We start from the raw sequence: 17,788 nt of genomic DNA, 5'->3' as shown, positions 1-17,788 counted from the left end.
TGCAGATATTACACCAGTTGCAAACATCTGGTCAATGAAACAAAAAACATGACAAAGATGACTCAGGACTGTTGAACAGCTGGAATCCTATATCAGACAAGAATGGGACAACATTCCTGCCCCAAGTCCAAACCTGCCCAAACTTTTCTGAGATGTGCTGCTGCCATTAAATTACAAATACATTTTCTCAGTTTAAACGTTTGTTTTCTATGTTCTATTATGAATAAAATATGAGTTCATGAGATTTGCATTCATTTTTATTTTAAATTTTAAACAGCGGCCCAACTTCTTTGAAATTGTTGTCGTTTAAGTTAAGAGTGACAGTTTGTCTCAGAAAATATAACATCTGACTTAATACATGCGAGCTTGCCAAAATGTATCCTGTTGCTTCTTAATCTCTATTGCTAGACAGCAAATGGTGCTTCACACAGCTGCGCTGCAGATGAAAGGAGGTCACATAGTAGGCTCACGTGTGTGTTAAATCCTCAGCTGCTTTGTTTTTCCACTCATCTGTTTTAACCATAATAATATTTTGCTTGTTCCCCCATGTACAGGGGCCTATATTTAGTTTCAGGGATTCCCTGAAGTCTTCCATGTCTCACTGCATGGTGTTCGACAATTAAGCCCCCCATATAACTCGCTTCAAGCTGCTGTGGTTCAAAACTGGGGCAGCCTATGTAAATACCTTTTACAGGCAAAGACTAAACTTTGCAGAAATAAATGTGTATGCAAATAATGAAAAGAGCAGTGAGTTTTCCATCTTGCTAAGCTGATACACTGCACTGCAAAGTAATCAAAGACGATGTCTGTAAGTATCATTGTTCTAGATCAAACCTTCAACCTTAAGGAAAAAAACAAAACAAAAAACAGCTAAATAAAACTCTTCTTATCAGGCAAGGTAACCATTTGAACTGTTGTTAGCTAATACACATTTAACACAAAAGACAAAATCAGTCAGATTTCTGCAAATTCTGTGACAACTCATTTTCACCAGGTGACTCTGTTCAAGCAGCCAAAAGCTCAAAAATAGGCTGTTTCTCACATCAAACAGCAAAACTTCCATCGCACAAAATGTCCTGCTCATATACACTGTTTACACAGTTACACACACACACACACACACACACACACAAACACACACACACACACCAACCAACCAGACAAATACATAAAAAACACAACATACTCAATCATGAGACAACATCTGTCCGAATAAAAACATTACAACAACAAACAGCCTGACAGAGTCACACGCGCAGATGCACACAACCATCAGTCTTTCACACACAGACAGCAAGCAGGGGAACTAATGGATCAGCAGAAGCCAGGTTAGAGGGAATGAAGCAAATTAAAAGGAACAAAAATACCATGCAGTGGCTAGAAAGGGAATGGAGTGACAAAGTAGGTGCTACCTGAAGGAGATGGATATTTGCTACTGTCATCCCCACCCAAAGGGAAACAAAAGCAGACACCAGAGTCCTGTTAGTTAAACCATTTGGGTGATGACAGTGAGCCTGAAACTGTTCGAAAACACAGGTTGTTTTCTTTCTCATTCTCTAATCGTCCACATGGCTTTCCTATGACATGTTATTTAAATAAAATATTCACGTTTAATATACTATATTTAAACTATTCCTCAGACTGCCAGGACTGTTCAGTAGTACCAGAACCAAGACATCGGCAGGGTACACAGCACAGCTGTTTAAGATGACACCGACTCACAAATCCCCTCAAAACTACATTAAGCAACACTTTGCAAATTTAAGTGGAAGTCTGGTGGACTTGTTTAGTTTGCTTTGAAATCTAAAGCTTTTACTTTTATTAAGAATTCTAGCTAATATTATCATTTACTGCTCAAAGCAGAGAGGTATGGCTAAGAGTCCTATCCAGATATTTAGTATTTGTGATTATGTATAACAGTGGACCTTAGCTCTCAGCAGGTGACTATACCTTCTCCTTGTCGCTTGCCTCTCTTGCCACAGTGGACCCCTTAGAAAAACAAACAAAAAACAAAGACACACAGATTTAATTTCTTTTCACATTCATGATGTATCTGATCACCTCTCCTCCTTCATTTCATTTCTTTTTCGTGTGTTCTTCTTTCCTTCCCTCTTACCTTCAGATCATATTTCTTGTAGACAGAAAGGCGGTGAGAGAAGACATTGCGAGTAACAATCATGTAAGTCTCATCCCCATCCACTGTGAGCCGGTACATCCCCAGAAACTGAGGAAGCAGCGTGTTGCCATGGCACTCAACAATAAACTACAGAAAGAGTGTGAAGAAGACAAATATATGACCCTTTTTCAGTCACAATGGATACTTAATGCCTGTACTAACAGGGAGAGTTTATGGAATAAAGAAAGAGAGATTTTTAAAGCAAAGCACAACTTAGCTTTTTCCTGAGAGATGATAAACAGAGTAAAGGGAGTAAGGGGCTCCTATTACAACAGCTATCAGTGGACATGGCATGACTATGGAACCCATAAAGGTTTGTTTTTTTTTTTTTATCACTACTTAAACTGCAAGATCAATAAGAAGTTGTATTATTAAAGACAACAGCTTGTCCCTTTTCCTTGTGATGTTATTTTCATCAGCCATCATCATAGGTTAGCATAATCTATTTCTTCCTATGGAAGAATAAACAGTAAGTCATACATTATAGTTAAAAAAGCCTTCTTCACCTGATGGTATTTCTTTAGAATGTTGTGCATCTCGGCCACATCCTCGCTGCTGATGGTCTTGATGACGTACCGTTTGTCGTAAGAGGTATGGAAGCGGGCCCCGCTGCGTCCCTGGGCCTCACTGTTTAAGGGAGCACTGCGTGTCAGAGAGTTCTGCAAACACAGAGCACAAACAAAGATGAAACAAGGATAAGGATGTGCACAATGAAATGACAGCAGCTTGTCATCTTTGCTCTTTGACAATCCTAACTTCCCTATAAAACCTGTTTTGAAAAAGAGTCAGAACTCATATTGACCTCTCATTATTGAATAGCTGATAGGGAAATTACATTTCTGAGGTAGTGCACAGTTGTGAGGGAGCTCAGAAATACAGCAAGTAGATCTGCATTCTTATTGTTTCACCACCTCCCACACTCTAGTCTAAACATATGAGGGTTTGACCCCTACGGCTGCTGCGCTGCCAAAGCTACACACAGACGTAAACAGCTGCTGCCCAGACTTTGGAGCTCACAAGTAAGATGATCCAATACTCTGTGGCTCAATCCCTCATTCTCTAAGAATTCCTCACCCCCTCTCTTAAACTGTTAGCTTATGTTGCTTATGTTGCAGAATCACAACAAACTTTGGAGTTATGTGGCAGAAACAACAATATAATTTCTTCTTATGTTTAGAAGCTTACTGAAGATTTGCTTTTTGAGACTGCTAAAAAGTATGAAAAGTAAGAAATGACCAAGTCTTAGTGCAATATTGAAATCATTTGAGTAACAAGCTCAACACGCTAAAGAAATGCTTAAATTTATAAATTTTTTTGCAGTGGTTACCAATTTTTCTCATAATTTATTTAACATAACGGTTACTGTTGCACTCTAATGACCTTCCCAACACATAAACTAATACGTCTGACATTAAGCACCATGAAAAATAACAAACAAACCTTTAAACCTTCTGTCTTCAACAAGTGTCTAATACAGAAAATCAGTTTAATAGTGACAATGTGGCATTTTGGACCGGTGACTTTCAACTCCTACTGCCCACCGACTGCAGCCAGCTGAGCCCTAATGAAAACATGTAAGAGGGACAGCTGCACTGAGCTGGGAGACAATGACACATACTCACATACTGCACCGGGAAACAGGGATTTACTGGGAAAGCGCAAAAACTGAAGACAGAGTGGGCTCAAACAAAAGAGGGAAAAGATGACTGCATTTGTTTTGGAGTAGTTACGTGTTTAAGTGTGCTTAGATTGTTAAAGGTATTAGACTGTGAAACATGTACTAAAAAACATGGTTATCTTTAGTAAGTGACAACCCAATATTCAAATTTAAACCAATCTTATACTACAAATGGTAGAAGTCTTTTTTTTACCAAAAAGTCCTGATCATCGATGCCAAACCTCTCCCTGAGGTTTCGAAACACCAGAGGGCAGTACTCTTTGAACTTGAAATGGCTAGGCATGTTCTCCCTGTGTGTACACAAAAATCAGAAAAACATAACAAAGAGTTCATTATTATTTATTTTTATTAACCTTTATTTAACCAGGAAAATCCCATTGAGATTAAAAACCTCTTTTTCAAGGGAGACCTGGCCAAGATAGGCAGCAGCAGGTGTCTCACAGTTACAGAAATTACTCAAACACAGGCAGCAACAACACACATGCAACAATAAGTGAAAGAATACAAATAAAATAAAATAAAATTCAATAAAAATTCAAATAAAAATAAATAAATAAATAAAAAAATCTGTTAAAATGACAATCAATCTAATTGAAATAGTTGCATGTTATGGACTTGGCCTCAAGGATTCATGAATGCTATTTAGCGTGTTTTGTTACTCCTTTATGCTTAATTTAAAAAACACATTTATTTTGGTGACACACAATAACCTTTGAATTTAAAAAAAGAACTTACTTGTTGAACAGGTGGTTGTCCACTTTAATCTTAGAATACGCCTTGAAGTCATCTGGCATGAGCATGATGGGAATCTGGACATGGCTTAACTCGTTTATCTGTGCAAAGAAAAACACAAAAACAGGATCAATCAGTCATGCATCTAGGAAAACGAAGCAGCTTAAAGCATGTCTGTGAAGCATGTGGTGTATAAGAGGTCCCAGAAATCCTAGACAAAATATGATGCAGTGACCGAGGAAATTAACACTTAAAGGATTCATTCATTTTATGTTTCTACACAATGTGGAAATAAAGTTAAGATGGATTGTGCTCGGTTTGGCTGTTCTAATATTACAGTTATCAATCCTACATAACTGAGATATCTGAAATTTGGGGTCCTGAAAACAAAACATTGATGGATGAATTTGTAACCCACACTAAAGCAGATATACAAGTTATTGTGCTTTATTATTTAAAAGAGCATTAACCAATGTGTCCAGGGCCATCAATTAATGATAATCTTCAGCACTGAACAACTGGCAATGTGAACATTTTAATAGATTACATTTCTAGAATCATGTCATCTACAAATCTGAAGGACAGGCAGTGAAGAGAATCAAAAAGAAATGCTCCAGAAAATGCAAATGTTTTTAAATGTACAGACAATGACAAAATGGGGACTTTAGTGACACACAGCCTGTAATGTCTATATAATGTCTAATACAAGACATAAATAGAGTCTAGATAATGTGGCAGTCACATTGTAGCAGTAAGAGAATGTGTTTCAGAAAAGTTAATCTTAATATGCTTCTTCAAGATCCTGCAGTCTGTGAAGCCCTGCTATTTTCTAATCTTCTTGATAGAACATGTTTACAGTTCAGAGCATAATGACATTTTCTTTTCAGTGTGCAATGTCATTTCTCTAGTCTCTGAAATGCAATTTTAAAAGAAACTGGGGTGTCCTCATTACTAGCTAAAAATTGAGCACTCATCCTTTCAAAACCCCCAGTGACATTTACCTTGAATTTCAAGAGTGATGCTTCAATGAACCTTATACAGTGAACAGGAGAGCTGTGATCACCTATGGTACATTTGCAGAAGCTTCCCTTGGAGCTGGCCATGCTTCACATTGTTGCACTGCACAGACCTGACATTTGTTATGAATCAGGCACAGCTTGATACACATACGATGTGTGTATTTGTGTGTGTGTTTGCGTATTTGTTGTTGGCTGCCGACAGGCTTCCTAGCAGGTTGCTTGAATCTATTAATAACCCTCCAATCATTCCACCAAGCACACTCGTGATGACGGTGCAGGGAGTAGCCTAAAATATTTCATTTTGACTGATTAATAACAAGACATGTGCATGTTCCTCTGCAGCCAAGTCTCAAATGTGATTTAAGCTTTCTACATTGCTTACAGCTAGGATTGTGCTGAGATTCATAATGAGGTGTCATATCACGACTTCAGCATCTCACTTAAACGAGGTATCCAATGTTTTTACCATTGAAGATCATCTGCAGCCTTGTAAAGTTGCAGAAATGTTGGAGACAGTATGCAACAGAAAGTTCATAATACCAGTCACAGTCAGGTGAAGACATGTATTAACAGGCTGAGCGTGGAAGAATACGTCTATGATCTTGTCCACTCTCAAATTATTATATATGACGAAACTGCTATATTAAAATGTAGACGTTCAGCATTAATAATTTAAGAAAAATCTGTAACAAATGACTAACAAATTCCCAGCACAGCCAAGATGTAGAGCTAATTCCCCACAGGCTCGTGATATTCATTTATTTTGGTCAAGTGTATAATCTGAGCCTGTTCTGCCACTTGAACCTGGACCCAAGTTCACAGATGTCATATCCAAGTATGGTTCAGCACCCTGTTGTGACAGGCACTGTCGTCACAGTGACGTAATACAACAGATGCATCCTGGGTACACAAGGGAGATGTCACCTAATCAACAAAGCTGCATTTCACACAAGAGCAGAGACAATGCCTCATCACACCACACAGACACAGACACACACACGTGTCTGTGAGGACACTAGTGTTCAGCAATGACAATTGAGATGAAAATATCTGTTAGATAAAAGAGACGATGGGTCCCTCGAGGTTCATTTTTCCCCAAACTACCCTCATATGACCATTTGTGTAGAGTTACTGTTTCAGCAAATGTCCTTGTTGCTACCTTTAAATTTCACAACCATAAAAACAGCAAAGGGAAACATGAGAAAGTGCCTACCCAGGATGACAATGTTGCCCTATTTTTCTACAAATGAAGATTTTTTTTATAGGCTTCTACCTTGATGCTAAACATCTGCGCAGGTGCCTTTGTGGAAACGTTGTATATAAACTTCACTATAGTTGACTATAGTTGCGCCTAGCCCACACCATATAATGTTAAGTAGAGCTAATTCATGTTTCAGGCTCTCATATGACCATCCACTTCATGTGCTTATTTTCCTCCATCTATCAAACTTGCAGACAATTTCACACCACCACTTCCTTTTTGTCTCCATGGTGATGAAGACTGGTTTTCCGGCCTAAAATGAAGTAAGTGTGCGCTGTTGCTCCATTGGACAGGAAGTTGGTGAAGATAGCATGCTTTGTCAGCAGCTCGGCATAGCCTCATCTTTCTGCACAATGACAGATGACTCACTAATAGTTGAAAGAGCGAATGAAACAGAGCTGAAAAGAAAACTGCTCCCAGACCTTTATATAAAAGAAGCAAAACTAATCAGACCTGCAATCAAGATGGGTAGCCCTCAGGGACACATTTGACAATGAACAGGAAAGATGCGACCAATCATGATCATACTTATCTTTTCTGATAACACCATTACTGATTTGCAAACTATAAGCAGAATGTGTTATCAGTGGAAAAAGTTAACTTGGTAATGTAATCATTCTGATGAGTTCCTCTTGAACCTTTGTTAGTAAAGGTCAAACATAACATTTTTAGAAAGAGAAACAGGAAACATTTTCACATACCATTATTTGATAGTTGCATATAATAGGTCTGGTCTCGCTTTTAAGAAAAACATGTTTCACTACGCTGTAGGTGGGGAAAATTGTTCATTGTTCTAGTGACGGCTAGAAAGGTTATTTAGGGTTTCTGCCAGTTAACTGTTAGCCTTGCGACCTGCAGGATCCTAGCTTCAGGGGAATTTTTGTCAATGTCTTTTAAGATTTATTTTATTTTATTTTATTTTTTTTAAACGTTAGCTGTAACTGTTAAATAGGCTATTGGTGGGCACACATAAAATAACCTTAAACATCTCCGAGGAGACAAGTAAATGAAAGTAATTCACAGTCTTAGGTTAACATTGTAAATGGACTGGACTGCTACTTATAAAGCAACTTCTATTGTACTTACACCTTTCTGTCTTCTCTTTTCTTAATGTGAAAGAAGATTATTAACTATAGATTAGATTCCCCTCTTGTTTTGGACCATACGGTACACATCAGTGCAAGTAGATACTGCAAGTATAGTGTGATGCATTTTTATTGCTTAGTACTGATTTTAGTACGGATTTAATTTTGAACAACATAAAACCACTTTGATCTGTCAGGAAATTGCTGGCTACGAGTACTGTTCAGCCTTTTGCTGCGCCTGTGGTTTAATGTATGGTGCTGTGAATATAACCTGCTGTACAACTATTTGAATCAGCAGTACTTCTATGACAGATTTGCTATCAATACATCACAGGAGTGCAGAAGTACAGCAGCTTCAGTGCAACATTTAGACAGCATAATCAGCGCTGCTGCATGTGTTTACACCTATTAAACAAATGTGTCACAACCAGAATCAGAATAAATGAAGCACAGCCTACAGCGACAAACACAGTGACAGCTATGTCCTCCCATGGACATAGTCATAACTGGTTTTAATCAACTTTGGCAGCTATTACTAAAAGCCTGTTTTTGCTATCTTTACCAGTTGCAAAAGTTTTGCTGGTGTTGGTTTATCCTTGTGAAACCAACACCAATCTACTCATCTATGTGTTAATTGTCACAGCAAAATGTGGTGCAGGCGATACACTGCAACAGGAACTGCCACAAAGGCAATTTGGAGTACTTTAGCTTATGGCCGTATGAAAAAAATAGTTTCCACAGGACATTGTGCAATCCAGTGAAAAACTATGCACACCTTTAGGTAAAGCTTATCAAATTCACTTGATTGATCACAAGCAAGTGTCACAAAATCTACAGAGATTGGTGACACTTGCTAGTGCAAATAGAGCTATTTTGGTGAAAAACAAATACCATATCAGCGCAAACACCTCATACCAACTGTGGTCGAAGGGGTGATGATTTGGGTTCACTGTGCGGCCACAGGACCTGGACACCTTGCAAGGTAATTTGACCATGAATTCCTCTGTAAATTAAATCTTTAAATTGGGTCATGCAACAGGAGAGTGATTCCGCAGAAGCAAATCTACAACAGAGTTGCTAAAAAAACACAAAAAAACAAAAAACACTCGAGGTGCTGGAAAGGCCCAAAGTCCAGAACTCAACTCAATTACAATGCTGCAGCAGTCCACAAAGAGAGCTGTGCATGAATGAATGCACGCAAACCTAACTGCACTGAAGCAAAATTGTAATGAAGAGTCAGCCAAAATTCCTCCACAATAATGTGAGAGACTGATTTACAAAAATACAAAAAGGATACCAAAAAAAAAAACGATTGTTTCAAGTTATTGCTGCTAAAAGGTGATTCTACAAGCTATTAAATCATGGAGGGTACTCCATTTAATAGGACTGCACAGAGTCATGTGAAAACAGTTTTTTGACGTGACTGTATATCATCAAAATGGTATTTTGCAATAGTGTCGTGACTGTCATTAAACTTTCCAGGTGTTTAGTTGGGATGAAATTTAAGGAGTCTGAAGTGAGTTGCGGTTTACTTCATTCATTTTCTGTGGTCATATCCTAAAATTTGATTATTATTGTTTTGCAAACTGTTGAAAAGATTTACCTACAGTGTTCACAAAGCTAATATGTCACTCGGTATCTTGCATTTTTAACTTCTTTAGAACCACGGTTATTTATCTGTTGATTTTAATTTTTCCACAATGGGTGTGGTTTTGAAAACATGTCAACGTAAATATGATCCCAATGTAAGATAACATGTTCTTCTAAATGCAATGATGCTGAAAAAGATCTGAGCCTAAACAATAACAACTGTTGGTACACCAACTTTCACCATAGTCCCAAGCAGTGGTGGTCTACGACATAGTACATAATACTGCATCATAATTTGCCTTCTTTCTATGGTTTACAGGAAATAAAAAAAGTTACCTCTCAGTACAACTCAATATGTACTGGGGAAAAGAAAAAAAATATACTGGCAGTAGCCAGGGGTACCCCTTAGCTTCCTAATAGATCCACCTATGGTATGGATTTCAAAATCCAATGTTGCCTTGTTCTCAACTTATCGCATTCACAAAATTTTAAGAAAGCTTGGCCTCTGACCCCTGACCTTGAGGCTGAGGTCACTGAGCTACGAACTCGTCCAAGATTTTTAGTAGATACACCTATGTTATCAATTTGAAACTCCTATGTTGCTTTCTTCTCAAGTTATCACATTCACAAACTTGGGTGTCCATGTCACCCACCCGCCTGCCTGCCTGCCTGCCAGGGTGACGACAACACCCCATCAGCCATAAAGGGCCAGTGCTTAGAAATGCAAAGTAAAACACTGAAGATTCACTACCAATATCACCACTAATAAAGTACTGTTAGCTAAGCATTTCCTCCACTATTTTTTATTAAAGGCATCTTTTAAACCATGTGGTTTTAGCCATATAGGTTGCAAAATAAAGCTTGGTGACGTGTATGTCACTGATCCGCAACTGAGCTATGTGGAGATGTGGTTGATGTTATATTTATAGATTATTGGGGTTCAAACTAAATGGAAATAATTAAGAATGAAAACTATAAAAACAAAGAAGATACAAACTAACCATGGATCTGCAGAATCATTTCACCCCTACTACAGAGACATGAGCAGGATGTAATGTAATTTTGTAATGTAATTTTGCCATTGATTTCGTCACATCCTGTGTATGTTTTAAACCAGGGGTGTCAAACTCAAATACACAGTGGGCCAAAATTCAAAACTGGAACAAAGTCGCAGTCAAATGTAATTGTTTGGCCCGCGGGCCAGAGTTTGACACCTATGTTTTAAACCATTATTATTCAATATTAGGATCTCCAAGAGGCTGCTAAGATTGTGTTTCTCTCTGCACCTCTTTTTAAAAAACAAAATACAAAACGGAAATGCGCCTATTAAATTATAGTTTGTTTCTACAGTTACCATGGTCACAAGCAAGTACACAGTACTGAAGGCGACACACATGCACACATGCATGCAATAACGAAATGAAAAAAAATTATATGCTCAGTGCAAGAAAAACCACATGCTTCAACAAGTTCTTCTGTCTGTCACTGCCTCAGGGTGACAGGATGTGAGGTTTCAGCTTTTCTCCATAATCATCACACGTATTAGCTGTGGGTCACTCCTGCAGATATTTATAGAATCAAACTCTTATGTAATACACAGAAGCAGACACAGCTACTCTGAGTCAGATACAGAGACAATGAGGCAGGAGAGAGGGGGACAGGGCATGAAACTGAGCCACATAGACAGGATGGCAAATAAAGAGACCCTCACAAAACTAGTTAAAAATCTGCAGGAAGGGGAGGGGTTTCATGAAGAAACAGAAAGAAAAAGAATGAATAGTAGCGCTAGTATGAATTAAAATTTAGATCAGGGGGAGCCAGATTTTTTAAAAAGGAACAAAACTATTTAAATTTAAACTTGAAACGATTACCTACAAAGATAAATTTAGATCCTGCTACATAAGCCTGCCTGGTAAAATAAAAATCAACACACAACCTATCAAATTTCTTTTAGTTTTAAAAGCACTGGAGCAGATTATATGCAACAGCATGTCAGAAAATGCTGGAGTCAAAGCTACATTAATGTAAAGGATGCCTTAAACAGTCACAATGCAGCATTCCAGCCAATGACAAATCTACTCACACAACAACAGCAGAACACATTCTGACACACTTCTCTTCCAACACTGCCCTCATACAACACAAGGACTTACAAATAGACCTGACAGAAAAGCCAAAACTTTATCCCTTTTTACAGACTCCCAGGGTGAAGCTCTGAGCCAGATTCACTGCAGAATCAAACTGGAGATGCAAGGTGTTTGGCACCTGAAAACATTTTTAAAATTAGCTTCCGGTAGCCAGGACTTTTATGCATCTTTCTAGGAAACAAGTATTTTTGACTTCACCATTGGGTAGCTGGAAAGATTCTACAGATCACGACGGCAACAGCGACCCGTCAGGAAGCCTATCAAGGTCACAGCTACAGGAGTGTTTAAGGTGTGACAACAGACAGATGGGTCACACAGCCATCTGCCTAGAATTTTTGGGGTGGGAAACTGAATGTCTATGAGCGTCTTTTATGCACAAATTTTCCTTACAGAATAGTTAGCTTCAAAGGTTTCAAATTTCCCCAGGCTTGTTTTTCCTCTTCAGCACTCTCTATTGTAGTGTATTGATCTGATTGGTTGATGTAGCCCAGTGGCCATCTAATCTACAGCCAAGTATTTTTTTTAAGTGCCTGCCCTTTTAAAAGACTCCAAGGACAATTTCCCAGATGGTTCAGAGTTGCAAACCATCTGGCACATCAGGTGAGTTAGGACCTAAATTCATGCCAACAGGTTCTGCAACAGACTGGGTTCTATGAAGTCCCTGGCTCACCATGGTAACACTACTAAATATTCACAGGTTAGAGATGCAATCTGTAAAGTGTTCTTTGTAGTGTGAAAACATTAATACAGAGAAAACGCTTTATGATGTTGCAATTTTAAGAAGCTAAAATGGGTTGCCAGTTTGTCTTATTTTAGGTTCATTTACATTCAGGCTAAAGAATAATAACAGCGTTACTATAAGACAGAGCCAAGAACCACACTTTTCCTTCCCTCTGAAAGCCACTACTTTCAGCAAGAATGCAGACTGTTAGTTAACTTGCCATATCCTGCAAGCTCCAAGTGCTAATTCTACGCTTTTCCTTATTTTTTGTCATATATAAGTTTACCGTTTCGGATGCTTATTTTAAATGTGGTCAGCGGTTAAAATAAACATTTTTTGTATTTTATTGAGGTCACATAAAGTGTAATATGGTCTTGCGGGCACAAAGGTCTGATTGTGAGCACAGCAGTCCCACACACCTGCTGTGCAAACCTGCTGTGTTGCAAGGGGCACCCAATCAGAATAAATCTGTTTTAAAGGCATGGGGGCCTCTATGGGAGAGCCTTGCTTGGGGAGTAGATGAACATGGGCTGCACCAACGAGTTTAAACAAATGATTTTTTTTTAATGTGAATCACTCATAGCTACTTAATAGAGCAAAAGATTTTAAAATTAGAATTGGAAACAAGCATTACAGGTCCTGTTTCATTCCCCCAAGCTAGACACTCAGAGCTATGGTCTAAAGCCGCTGTCATGTAAGTTTCTTTTATTAAGTTTTATAGTGAGAAAAATCTTCCTGACAATGGTAGAAGGCAAGAAAAAGGACCAAATAATACTCTTTTCGAAAATCCACACCGCAATTTTTATGGCTTGAGGCACCCCAATCACAATTTTTAATCTTAGTGCAGCCAAAAACAGATGCTATATATGCTGACAACATTTCAAAGTACTAGGATTAAAATAAAATGGGCTACTTGCTTAAGCAGGTTATTTTAGGGAAGCTTTTAAATACTTCAAAATACATATCTTTGGTTAGCTATTACACAACAACAATTCTGATGACATACACATAGTTTACGGGATCATTTAAACATCTCATTTATTCCTATGATTGCTGGCATTTTATTTGTCTCATTCTGCATGCCATTCTCACTTCACTGGACTAATATAAAGGTTGGAACTACTGGCATCTAATCTGCATTGGAGAAATGAACGGACCAGTAATTCAAATAAGTCTGGTTTTTAAGCCAAGACAATTTGGATTATTCAGATGACAACCCACAGTGGTTAAAGAGGGTGGTTACAACTGCAGAACATGTGTATGAATGAATGTGTTTCAATGTCCTACTGTCTTTGCAGTCTGGTGGCATTCTCAAGCCTCACCCTTTATTCACTCCCTTTTTAGTTCATGTTACTTTTGCAATCTCCTTGCTGCAACCAACCCAACATTAGTTTATGAGAAGAGTGTTAGTTCACTGGTTGGTTGCCAGGAAAAAAAAAAAAACAAACAACAAAACTCAAAGTCTCACTGAAGTGGCAAAAGTCACTTACAGATAGATATTACTGTTTACACAGCTGGTTCCTCCATTTATTAATTTTATACGCGTCAGGCAGGAAATCCAAACAGTGGGTTTATTTCAAGAGTAAACGATAGCCCCAATAGAGCGGCAAAACCCACAGGCAAACATTCACCTACCATTTATCAACGTCAAACATGGCTTATCATGTTAAATGCACAAAAAGCCCAATAATAGCCAATTAAACACTCATTCTACTATTGGAACAGAGTCCTTGCTGACTGTTGCTTTAATGGTATCATTAACTGGCGGCTTCCTGTGTGGTGTTGTAAAATTTAGATTTTTAAAGCTTATACTAGAGTTCTGTATCTCTGTAATTATGCATAGTGTTACCAAGGATATGTAATATCTCAAATATGATATAATATAAGAGCTCTCAGCTCTGAAATTAACAGCAGTTTTAGATGCTCCCTATACATACAATTATAATTAATTTAATAAAAAAATGAATGATGCATGGATAAACAGTTTAAAATGGATGGATGTTTAGATGAATGGATAGATGGCTATCATAAATGTGCATGAGTAGCTAACTACTTGTCAACAAGGCAAATTTGGTAAGGGGTGGCCCTACTTATATCAATACTTGATGGCCTAAACACTCTTTGGCAGCAACTCAGTGGCTCAATCTAGTGACCTGACATGGAATGTAATTTTTACATAGCTGATAGTATGACAAGCTGAGTACCTGCTGAGAAAAACTGCAGGAGAAGTAGCCTAAGGCATAACAAGGGAATGTGCTGACGACTCCAGTGCACTGTTGAGCAATCTGAGTACAGTTTGAACATGTATTCAATGATTCTTCAAACTCTAGGTTTTTATGGTTACAAGGCACTGACCCATAATGTTTCAGCAGACAGTTGACGCAGCACAAAAGTAGACACCTGAATCCGATAAATGATTATGATATAATCCTAGCTTTGACATGCATGGACAAACACAAAAACCAACAAATGATTTTCTCTTAAATTTACTGATGTGACAAAAAAAAAAAAAATCCATGATATAACCTTAAATTTTTATTGAAGGGTTTTAAGAGCTTGGTGGCCATCTAGCTGATACAATTGCTTACATCATATCTGATAAGCAAAACCAGTAAAGTGAGGACAAATGGCATATATTTATATACATCTATCTTTCATAGGCACTTCAATGACATTGAAAAAGAGAATGACTAATTTGTAGTGCATAGCTTCACAGAGGTAAAACTCTTGTGTTTCTTACTTTGAGCCTTCAGGCTTAACACTAACCAAAGCCAGGTGACTGTGATCCATCTACAGACTACAGCTTAGATCTTTAGCTGCCTTGGCATCATGTATGTCAGACTATTCTGAGGTTCTGTAATCCACACTAAACTGCCACAATGACCCCTACTCCAAAAAATCAAATGCTGCGGAGTAAAAAAATAAATTGTAACACATTCCCATAAAGACTTTCCCCTCAATCTGCCCACAGTGCTGCAAGTATGTCAAATATCCACCAAATACTCCTCAACCTGCCTCAAACTGACATAGAGATATGGACAAAAACAAATTAGACTATGATCACTGCTGAAAAAGTCATTAGTGAAAATAAATGTCTGGCTATTAATAAAACAAAGTGCATCATTTTAAACTAAATAATTTAAGAACAAATAGGTGATTTATTACATTAAAAAAAGGTAAACATTTTTTTTCTCATTTGTCAAAAGGAAAAGAGATGTCATTAGAAGACACTCCATTCATTCTTAGTTAATTTGCTACAATGCACATTCTTATATATATATATATATATATATATATATATATATATGAATAACAGGCAGAGAAAAATAAAGTGTGAGAAATTAGAGCATCAGTTACAATCAAAGAATAAAGGTTACTTCCATCATTGTTAAAAAACAATCTATAACTAACATAAAAATAAACGTGTGTGCTTAATAAATATATGAATGCTGCTGCTCAGCTCATTTGGCTATACCTTGGAAATCAGTTCTCCTCAATCAGTCTGGTGCCAAAAGATTGCCCTACAGTTATAACTCTGCTATAATTACAATTTTAAAAACTGGGCAAAAATCAAGGATAAGCTATATACTACAACTGTAACAAAAAAGGAGCTATCATCTATGTGTAGCCTAAATCGTTTTGCAAAACACTGCTTACAGGTATAATACTTGTGATTTGGTGCCAGAAATATTTGCATGTCCTCTGTCTGCCAAGTTGTGTGCTTTTTCCAACATCTGAGAAGTGGCCAAGTGCAGCAATTATTCAGCAAAGGAAGAGAAAGACAGCAGAGATAAGCTGTCTTGCATGGGAAGATCTGTTCTCTCATGACACAGAGCCCTAGGAGCTTATCCTACATGTGCACAACAGGAAGCCAAAGCGAGTTCACCGCACACGAACACACGCGCGCATGCATGCATCACAACCACGGCCTAATAAGATCCACGACATTACTATTGCAACTACAAAAAGCTCACTAAAGCAAACATTACTAATGGATTGCGCTAATTGAAGCCAGTCCTGTATTTACGGTGACAGTTCAGTGAACCGCTGGACAGCTGTCACCTCGTATTTTTACTCAGCTGCAGTAACACAAAAGCTGATATCTGACAGCAAGTGAGCCTTAATGTGGAACATCAAAAGATCGAGGGAGACATAACCGTAGATCATCACAGTGACAGTGGACGGTGTGACTCACCGAGTGGTTGACTCCCCACATAACCACGCTGAGCAGAGGGTCGCTGGCACGGAAGAGCTTCACTTTTTGGGCAACGAAGTGTTTTTTCTTGGTCTTGGTTTTGCTCGCAATGGATGCGGCAATGCTGCTTGCCGAAGCCATCTTTAAGAAAACTGGCTGGTTTATTGCAGACTGTGCGATAATCCCGACAGCGTGTCTTCCCTTGAAGCTGGCACAGCGGCCACCAGCTCACGGTTCAGCAGTGTCAGTACTATTCATTTAGCCATCCCAGCAAACCAATGTGCCCCGATTCTTTTCTTCATCTAAAGTCCCACAGAACTCGGCTGTCGCTGTGGCCCTAGCTCGAAAGAAACTAACGTGAGAAAATACGAAGCGTTTAGCCTAATACTGATTGCTCTTCTTCACTTAACCGTCATACGCTTCTCCGCCGGCCCACATCATAAGTCACTACTCTTCCTTCCTTAACTCTCGACTGGAGCTCTCTGCACCTCCTGCGATGTATAGTCTCACCGAGGTAGCGTTAGCATAGCCGAGAATAGCTTGTTAGCTAGCAAACATCAAAGCTAAATTTCGTAAAAACAGTAAACGTACGGAGGATGAACAATTGTTAAGCCCCCGTGGCAAATGACCCACAGAACACGCGCTTGTTTTTTTAAATATAAAAAAATAGCACATTAGAGATGCTGAAGGGTAGCTAGACGCTTAGAACTACCAGCTAACATGAGCCTCCCCGACCTTCTCTAACCAAATGACGGCAAGAAGCAGAAGCGGACTCCGTTCACCAGCTATCGAGGCTGCAAGCTAACTACTGCCATTAGCCAGCTGCTCTGCGACTAGCGAGCGGCTCAGCCCTCTTTCTACGCGTTTGTACTTAGTCCACAGAGATGACAGGGCGTGTATCCTGTGATGTCTTTGCCCGGTTTAAATGAAAACATTGAGGAGCAAATATTTCGACGTTACAAGAATATCAACGTTTGGTCCACTCCCGCAGCGTTGATGTTCATGTGCGCTGCAACTGACAGCTCGGCGGATGGGAGGTGACGGGCTGAGCTTTGCAGTGTCTCCTGTTCTGATTCGCTGCTACTCCTGCCCTCCACTACCGGGCCCATGATACCTTTCTGTTGTATTTTAATAGCGCAAGAGCTTTTCTATATTAGTCTATATTTGGCATTTGGATTTACCCT

The 17,788-nt window shown here is 38.6% G+C and overlaps 1 protein-coding gene across 2 annotated transcripts in view; it reads right to left on the bottom strand.

Moving 5' to 3' along the window:
* The window catches only part of pip4k2aa (phosphatidylinositol-5-phosphate 4-kinase, type II, alpha a), a 28,752-nt gene extending 11,089 nt beyond the window's left edge, over window positions 1–17,663 (bottom strand). Inside the window, exons 1-6 of one of the 2 annotated variants that reach the window (XM_035909389.2) lie at window positions 16,605–17,663; window positions 4,590–4,687; window positions 4,048–4,144; window positions 2,683–2,835; window positions 2,117–2,263; window positions 1,951–1,989 (exon numbers count right to left, since the gene is read on the bottom strand). In XM_035909389.2, coding sequence (XP_035765282.1) covers window positions 1,951–1,989; window positions 2,117–2,263; window positions 2,683–2,835; window positions 4,048–4,144; window positions 4,590–4,687; window positions 16,605–16,745 — 675 coding nt within the window. In that variant the 5' untranslated portion in view covers window positions 16,746–17,663. The remainder of the gene's footprint in view (window positions 1–1,950; window positions 1,990–2,116; window positions 2,264–2,682; window positions 2,836–4,047; window positions 4,145–4,589; window positions 4,688–16,604) is intronic. The other variant, XM_006794668.3, reaches the window with a different exon arrangement.
* Between the last annotated feature and the right edge of the window lie 125 nt (window positions 17,664–17,788).

Source organism: Neolamprologus brichardi, chromosome 9 (genome assembly GCF_056152115.1).
Source record: "Neolamprologus brichardi isolate AB-2024 chromosome 9, ASM5615211v1, whole genome shotgun sequence".
Classification (NCBI taxonomy): Eukaryota; Metazoa; Chordata; class Actinopteri; order Cichliformes; family Cichlidae; genus Neolamprologus; species Neolamprologus brichardi.
This window is presented reverse-complemented; position numbering and strand designations above follow the sequence as displayed.